Here is a 9173-nt window from a genome sequence, read left to right as displayed (position 1 = left end):
CGTATTAAATACAGAATCACCATGCGATATAAACTATTTCCCCACATCGCATAATATTAACTGAGTCTTCTCTCGACATTTTATCACGTGAACGTGACTTGGGACTTCACAGGATATCGGAACTTCCATCAAAAAAACAAGATGAAGCTCATCGTAAATACCACTATAGCATATAAAACAAGATAGAAGGTATGTAATTACTTTGCGAGCAACAAATTTGGAATGTTATCTATACATTGTTATTACACCTACTTACCTTTGAGATAACACGTGCATTTAACGTGATCTTCTAGAGATAGATATAGTATATATAGGGCTATATAGAACAGTATCGGATTTGTTGAATAATTTTCAGTCTGTTCAGTAACTATAGTATGGAAACGGAAGAAAATAGGTTATATTGGTAATGCTTCTGAACACACTTTGAGAAAATAAAGATTCGGCATTCTATTGGGCACCATGCTCTCATGCGAAAACTCTCTCAAGCAAATTGTCACGATCGTAAGTGTTGCAAATTATTTGTATACATTCCTAGTTGGATTTAAAATCAAACTAATGATTACAATACATGAAAATCCGTTGAAACATATCTTTGCAGGTAGGATTATTGTTGATCTATAGTCTGGATTATAGCTTGTGTGAAGATCCGATAGTACAAACGAAACTGGGGGAAATAAGAGGCAAAGTAATATTATACAATGGTAAACAGGTAGATGCTTATTTAGGTATACCATATGCTACGCCTCCACTCGGTGACCTCCGGTTCAAAAGACCGGAACCAATTCAGCCCTGGACAGATACAATAGATGCCACCAATTACCCTCCGGCTTGTCCACAAATATCCTCATACCCTTTTCCGTGGTATGATAATATTAGCAGATACGACGAGAGCTGCTTGTACTTGAACATATGGGTTCCATCGTCTCCACGAAAAGACAGAGCCGTCTTCTACTGGATATTCAGCGGAGGATTTACTTTCGGGTCGAACAGTTTGCCAGTATATCATGGGCAAGCTTTAGCTGCTGTTGGTGATATGATCGTGGTGAGTGTCAACTACAGGTTAGGGGCACTGGGATTCTTCTATTCTGGATCAGATGATGCTCCTGGCAATGTAGGCAAGTAAACTTCTCTTAAAATGCATCTCGTATTCAATCCTGCAAAACTATTTCATAAATTTATTTGAAAATACAATAAATGGAAATTACACTACGTAACACGATTTTTATTTTGAATAACCAGCCTCATTTCCCAATGAGTTACGACTAAAAAGGGGCAGAAAACTATAGCAGTTTCAAATTTTTGTTACTTTGGTGGACAAATACCTGAAAATTAGAATCACGTGAATGGCTTCCTGGCTAATCTCAGTATCAAAAACAATGTTGAGCTTGTGGAGAAACATAAAAATATATACGAAAATTGAATGTCCACTGTCTCTCCAAGTAACACATCACATTCTCACGCTCATCTCAACACATTATTCTAACAAAGCATGAGTTCTTACTCAAAAGGCCCATTCACCAAGGAATTCTTGACATAGAGCGTCTACATCAGGGAGAACACATCGAAAATCGTATGGATAGTGGAGCGTGACATCATCCTTGGATATCGAATATATCATGTGGAGGGGGACTAAAATGTGAAAAGAATTGTATATGGGAATGAAGTTTTAAAAAGTACCATGATTTATTAAATTTAAAATTTAATTTTCTAACTTTAATTTTATTTTCTGTGAAACGTCTAGATACGTGGCTTATATAATGAAGTTATTTGCAGTTTTTTAAATAATTATCAGTGTGAAAAATTTGGTTTTTTTTTTTGTCATTTCCAATATTCCAGTCAGGCAATGGTAAATGATAAATTCACAAATATCAATCCCATTACCACAAAAAATGTTTGAGGAGAATAATCATAATTTTCATAATTTTCCAAGTCAATCAAAAACACAGAAATAACAACTCTCACCAAGGAACCAGGAAAAAGTGTTTTTTGTTACATACTGTTATTGATTGTCACGTGTTTGTTGAAGGTCTATACGACTCGCTTCTTGGATTGAAATGGGTGAACGAACACATCGAAGCTTTTGGAGGTGACAAGAGTAGAATAACAATCGGTGGACACAGCGTCGGTGCGTTAACAAGCGAGATATTCACCATTTCACCAATAGCCAAAGGACTCTTCAGCAGAGCTATTCTACAGAGTGGAAGCATCGCAAAGAATTACATTTTCGATTACGCAGGAACTAATTTAGACCTAGGACAGAAACTTGCGGAGAAAGTTGGTTGCAGTAATGCAGTATCATCTCTTCGTGCAACACCGGGGATAGTGGTGAATTGTTTACGAGGTAAAAATTTTATTAAATCAAATCACATAGATGACGCATTTATTAAAGAAATAAAGTAAAAAGAATATTTTTTTAATAATAATAACATTGCTATTTTCAAAATTATAATTAAAGTATGAGGCTTTTCAGAGAGATGACGTGATATTTCCCCTCCTTCAGCGCGAAGGGGTTGAGGGACATGCAAACCGTATCCAAGGTAACCAACATGGCGACTACCTCGGCCCGACTGATGTAGAAAAAAAATCCAAATTAAAGAAATATAGAAATGAATCGATTTTTTTTTCTTCGTGAAAAGCGCTAAATATTTCGAAAATTATTTTTGATGTTCAACGTATCGATCTACCTATTTTTGTGTCGAAAAATGCTTCGGAATTTTCTTCAATGTAATTTACAGGCCATTATGAATTTAAAAAAAAAATCTTAAACATAAATTAATGCGGTTTAATATCAAAAGGTAATTCAGAGAAGTAAAATTTCACTTTCATCCTTGATAAAATATAAATCGAAAGTTATAATCAATGTTATTGCATGAACATCAACTCAAAAGAATATATATAGGTACGGCTTATTATTTTATATCTAATTTTCTCGGCTTCTTATCTCTAAGCAACCTCGGGATTTAAAATATTAAGAATGCAATCAAGTTTTTAAAATTAACAACGTGGTGTGGAATACCTAAAAAAATTTCCGGAGTAAAATCGGAAAATGATTTCTAATTCTGTGTTTGTCCGTCAAAGTGATGAAGATGATGATTATGACGTCTATATATGCGAAAAGCCTCACTACTACAGTCAGTAATCGAAAGACATTTAGTATGTTATAATTTATAATATTTCGAACTTAAAAAAGTTTTTAAGCATAAAATAATTTTTATTTACGAAGTTTAATAGATAGTTTTATGTATTCAATTTTTAAAGTAGTAATCTTTTTTTTATCTAGTACAAGCAAATGTTATGTATGACGTTCTAGTTGAATATATCTTACCAGATTTTTAAATTTTCATTTTTAATATCCATGGTAAAAGAATTTGTATTGAAGAAGAAGAAACGGTTAATAGTAAAGCTGATTGACTTAGAAAAATATATTAAGAGATATCTTTTAGAATAAACCCCTCACCATCACTGAAAAATTATAATCAAGCTATTTCATTTGCAGGTATTAATGCAATTGAACTCACAAAAGCTTTGAATAAACTGAAGCCACGAGACACGCTCACTTTTGGTATAGTAAAAGGTGATGAAATGATTGGCGACGATCCTATAAAAAGACTGATGTATGGACATTTTCATGTTACAGATATTCTGACTGGTTTTGTGCCCGAAGAAGATGCTTTTCATTTAACAACAGCGTATGTTGAGGAATATGGATTTTATGGACGCAAAAGTGATTATATTAATAAAACGTATGCTAAGAAACTACTCCAAACAGAAGCTTTCGGAATGAGCGAAAGCAAAAATAAATTGACCAACTATTACTTAGATGGAGTTGACGATGACGATATTCAAGCGATCCGAACTCAAACCATTGCTGCTTTCACTGATTACAGTTTGATCTGCCCATCTACATATTATGCTGAACAAATCGCAAAGAAAAACCAAAACGTTTTCTTTTATGTTTTCACAAAAAGGCCGAGCGATACTAAATGGGCACCATGGATGGGAGTTGTTCATTTTGATGAGCTCCAGTTCACATTTGGACAGCCCACCATAAATAAGGAAGAATATCCCCAAGATGAGTACGAGTTGAGCGTTGAACTGTTGCAGATGTGGACGAATTTCATCAACAATGGGTAAATTTATTTATTTTCATATGTAATTAGAATTTTTTTCAATACTAGCCATGTTATACGATTTCGATGCTCAGAATAAGATAGACTTACATGAATGAACGCCAGAACTTTGCCACTGGACTTATCCCGTTGCCGAGATCTCTTTCAGCCCAGTTTCGTGGCAGAATCTGGAACACTTTATTAAGATAGAGTAACAGCAATTATTTTTATAACACAAAAATTCGATAATATTAAAATTTGAAATAAAATAATTTTCTATTTAGTCCAACGATTTTGTGTTTATATCTTAACAAGTGACAAAGACTACCACAAAAGAGGAAAACTTTTAGATCTTCTGTTTGCCACCAATCCTTTTCAGTGGTCTGCGACGTATATGCACTTCCATCCTTCTGCAACAGCGACAATCCACCGCATTTGCCGATGCACTTCTCCTTGCATAATACAACAGGATCAGATTGTCAATCAACACTAAACTATTACAGTGCAGATTACCTACGATTATCAACTATTGTAAAAGATCTGCAAAATCAAGTAATAGCTGGAACTATCTCAGCTACGGATGCTCTGCCAGCTCTATTCCTGCGGTCTCGTGAACATGTTCCAAGTCAAATGAGATTTAGTGAAAAAGACAAGGTTTTGCGAATGCTAAATGGGAAATTGCATGCTTGGCGTCAATATAAATCTATACCTAGTTAAACCGCTAAAGAAGAATACAAGGCTATGGCTAGAAACTATGCAAATTAAGTCCAGAAGAAAGAGAATTTACATCTCTTCAACCTCTGTAAAAATCAAGATCGTAACTTTTTCCACAGAGATGCCCGCCGCAGACTTTGTGTATCGCGGGACATACCAACGCTACCTGTGAATAGTACCACGATAACGGAAGATTATGAGAAAGCCAACGTTTTTGCGGACATATTTTCTTGTTCATATTAATTTCAGTTGTTCTAGTTACGACCACTGTTGTCACGGCCTTATGGATGATCATCCCTTCTTTCATGATATGTTAAGCACTAAGGCGATAAAAGCCATTATTGCTTCTCTTCCTGGTCGATCATCTCCGGGTCCTGACGGAATACCCAGTTGTTTCTACAAACGTCTTTCAGACCCGATATCTTCACTTCTTAGCTCTATCTCACATCCTTCTATGACTACGGATCTTTTCCATGCTCTTGGAAAACTGCAGTTATTAGCCAATTTATAAGAATAAAGGCTCCAGAGACGATCCAAATAATTATCTCCCTGTTCGTTAACCGATATATCCTGCAAAAGTTTCGAGAGATGCATCGTCAATCAGTTACTTCCATTTGTCGGCGAGACGGGTCTAATCCCCTTAGTTCAGTTTGGATTCATTCCTGGCCGCTCCTTGTCAGTGCAGCAGTCAATTTGTCATGATATATGGGCTAGTGCTATCGATTCCGGTCAAGAGATTGATGTAATTTACATCGATTTCCAAAAGGTATTTTGTAGTAGACAGATCGCTACTACCGAGGAAGGCTGGCATGGGCGTACCTGATAAAATTGTGAGGTTAATTCAAGTACTGTACTCAATGTCATGTATCAAGCGGAGTCGTCCAGGGGTCGGTGTTAGGCCCAATATTATTCACTTTGTACACTCACGATATCACTCAGACTGTGTCACCCATCCCTTTATTGCAATGCACTGATGACGCGAAATTATTCTCTCCAGTAGAAAATACGAGGGGCCTAAGAATTGCATGCCAACAACTTTTACAGTGTAGTTGTCAGTATAAACTCCCTATTTCAACATAAAAAAGCGGATCAGTTCATTTAGGCAGACTGAATATTATCAACTAGGTAATGAAACGTTACAGAGCAATTGGATACATGCGTGGATTTAGGTATTGCAATGAGCTGCATCCTGGATTTTGCTGATCATTATCATTGCATAGTCTGCAAAGCTAACAAAATTTCAAACATGCTATGTACTACTATATTTTTGCACAAACATATGTCCGTTTTTTATGGATTTTTTCAACGAATCCCTCTTTAATTTTTATTTTTTATTAAAATCACACAATTATTAAAATTATCTTCCGTACTGATTAATTATGTTACGATAATTATAACTATATATAAGAATATTCATCTCACATATCTCATGTTTAAACGCTTTATTTCGTAGAATTCATTTCAATCCACTGCAATTAGCAGTAGTGCTTCGTTTCCCGTCATTAGCGATTTTTTAATAATTCTTAGCAATAGTTGCCAACTTTACTCTTTCTGGCATCCAGTGCCCCATATTTTACCGTATTTAGAATTCCAGTATCCCGCATTTTTCTGAAAGAAGGATGGTAAGCCCGCTCATGATGTGGAAGCGTAGCTAGAGCCCAACTAGAAAAACATGAAAGCGTCATTAGATGGCACTAATAACAATTATGCAAGATTGCGTAGATACTATTTTACTCCACAATATTAGATAGATAGATTTTTACTCACGTTTATCTTTTCTACTTTTCAGACGACCAGATGACGATTGGCCAGTTTTCAATTCGGAGAACCACATAACAAAGATACTAGAAAAAGCCAACGTGAAGTCATATCAAGAAGTCATACACCTTAAGAACTGCGATTTTTTAAGACCATACTTAATTAAATCTTGATGTGAAATACAGTCGACATAGCTTATTAAAATCACGGATAATGTTGTCATTCGGGTATTGTTATCAGTAGGGCTCGGATTTTTATGACTTAAAAATCTTGAAAATATGCAAGCATTTATGACCTAAAAAATATGAAAATATGACCTTATAATTTTCCCATTATTTCGTCTCGTATTTTTCAGTTATTGATCCTTAAGTTTAGGGCCGTATTCACCGACATGTTTTAAACTGTAGTCACAATTTTTGGATAAGAGATCAACATAGATTGGTTAAAAACCTGAATTTAACCAATCCGTCATCAAAATCTCTTATTACCAATCCCTCATCAAAAAATTGTGACTATAGTTTAAAACATGTCGGTAAATACCGCCCTAAGGGAGTTGGTGCACGATCTTAGCTTCCCATGCTTTCCTATGAGAAAAATATCCTTTATTTAAGGAAGTTTAAGAATTTTCTATTCATTTTAGGCACTCAATTGTTTCTTCAATTACTGTAGATATTTTTATACAATTTAACTCGAGCCGTTAGGATTGTAATTGTTGGTAATTTTTTTTCTCGAATTTTAACTTCAACAACATGCAATTTTTTTAAAAATCACCAAAATTTGCCCATATTTTGTGCCATAAATTTTTTTAAATAATTTTCACCAAAAACCCTCGTGTTAAAGTGTGTAACACCATAATTTTGAGAGACACACAAAGTTTCAAGACATTTTAATGAATGGTTTTCGAACAAATGTTCCTTATCTAACAAAAACTTAGTTTTGAGAAAAGAGGATTTTAGTGGAAAACATTAGCATATATATTTGTAATGCCTGCCAGCAGTTTATATTAAAAATATTTGAAAAATATTTCTAGTACAGGTAGAACAAAAGCTTGAACGCCATTAGACGCATTTGAAAATTGAAAATTTAGAAAACGCGTTTTTTTTTTAATTTGCGTGCACCAACCCCCTTAAAAATTTCACAAGAAATTAATCGATTTGAATTTTTAAGTAAAATTCTCTCACCGAATTCAAATGAAAACAACACGCCTACTTTATATGCAATAACTATTCTTTAGTACGTTCTAGAATCGAACTGAATTTTATAATTTGCAAGAATATTGCAAAGATTTCAATACATTGAAAACTTTGCAAATGTTTTTTTTTTAAATTCTGGGAAATTTTTTTATTTAGATGCCTGTGTGAAGTTTATTGCATTGTACTCACGTGTTTTACATAGAAATCTTGCATAGAAAGTATCAATACGAACAACTTCAGCAATACTTTCGGTGATCATGCGGTACAAAACACCGCCCTTTGGAAGAATGAAAGCAAGTGACGGTAACATTGAATTAATTCAACACGATTTTCAGCGAAATTTAAATAATATCGTTTTAGCGGTTTCAAAATGTTTTTAAAAATATTGTCATAGAGGAATTTATCGTAGTAAGGATACCTGTCTTATCAAATAGAGGAGTTTCGAATGATGCTCATGAACAATATATTCAAAACATCAATAACTCCATTTTTCTCTTTCACTGAGATATTGCTGAAGTAAAAAAAATCATGAATAATTTAAAAATTATTAGTTACATCTTCTTTCATTAATGCAACACTTCATTCAATTAATGCAGAAGTTTGGGAACACATATTCCGGATAATGTTCTACATATAATTTGCAGGCTTATCAATGATAGTTTGGAAAATGGAATTTTTCCGGATTCATTAAAACATGCCGTTATCTACAAAGCAGACGACAAAAATGACTTGAATAATCATAGACCCGTTTCAGTTCTTTGTACAGCATCAAAAATTATGGAAAAAATTATGAGAGACAGACTTTTTTCATATTTAAATGTGCTTAATTTTTTTTCAAACAACCAACATGGGTTTCTTCCAAATAGAAATACAGAAACTGCACTTTTTGAATTTAGTAACTATATTGTTGATAATATAAACAAATCAAAGAAAACAATAGCTATCTTCCTGGATATACGAAGATGTTTCGACAGCATTGACCATAACATTTTACTTAATGAACTTCAACTGTATGGAATTAGAGGTAATGCACATAGCCTATTTAAATCATACTTTAAGAACAGGATCCAAAGAGTTAAATGTGGCAAATACATTAGTACTCCGATGTCCATGAAGAAAGGAATTCCTCAAGGATCTACTTTATTTAGGGCCACTTCTTTTTACTATATTTATCAATGATTTCTGTAACCTTGATTTATTTGCTAAAATTATAACATTCGCTGATGATACTGCATTACTTTATTCCGCAATAGATCATCAATCTTTAACGAACACCATAAATCATGACTTAATTAAAGTTCGCAATTGGTTTTCTGCAAATAATCTTGAAATTAATATATCGAAAACAAAATTTATGAGCTTTTCTTTGCATAACAATACAGAAATTAGATACAATATT

General features: G+C 33.9%; 1 protein-coding gene across 1 annotated transcript; it reads left to right on the top strand.

Annotated features, from left to right (window-relative positions):
- The first annotated feature begins 362 nt into the window (after positions 1–362).
- LOC149072442 (acetylcholinesterase-1-like) lies at positions 363–7219 on the top strand. The gene is made up of 5 exons (XM_089246458.1): positions 363–501; positions 599–1115; positions 2027–2341; positions 3497–4130; positions 6613–7219. Exons 1-5 carry the CDS (start codon positions 460–462, stop codon positions 6752–6754), a joined length of 1650 nt encoding a protein of 549 aa, XP_089102584.1. The 5' UTR covers positions 363–459; the 3' UTR covers positions 6755–7219.
- The last annotated feature ends 1954 nt before the right edge of the window (positions 7220–9173 follow it).

This window comes from Pholcus phalangioides, unplaced genomic scaffold (genome assembly GCF_987345545.1).
Source record: "Pholcus phalangioides strain wild (caught in Gottingen) unplaced genomic scaffold, Ppha-v1.0 ptg000017l_1, whole genome shotgun sequence".
NCBI lineage: Eukaryota > Metazoa > Arthropoda > Arachnida > Araneae > Pholcidae > Pholcus > Pholcus phalangioides.
This window is presented reverse-complemented; position numbering and strand designations above follow the sequence as displayed.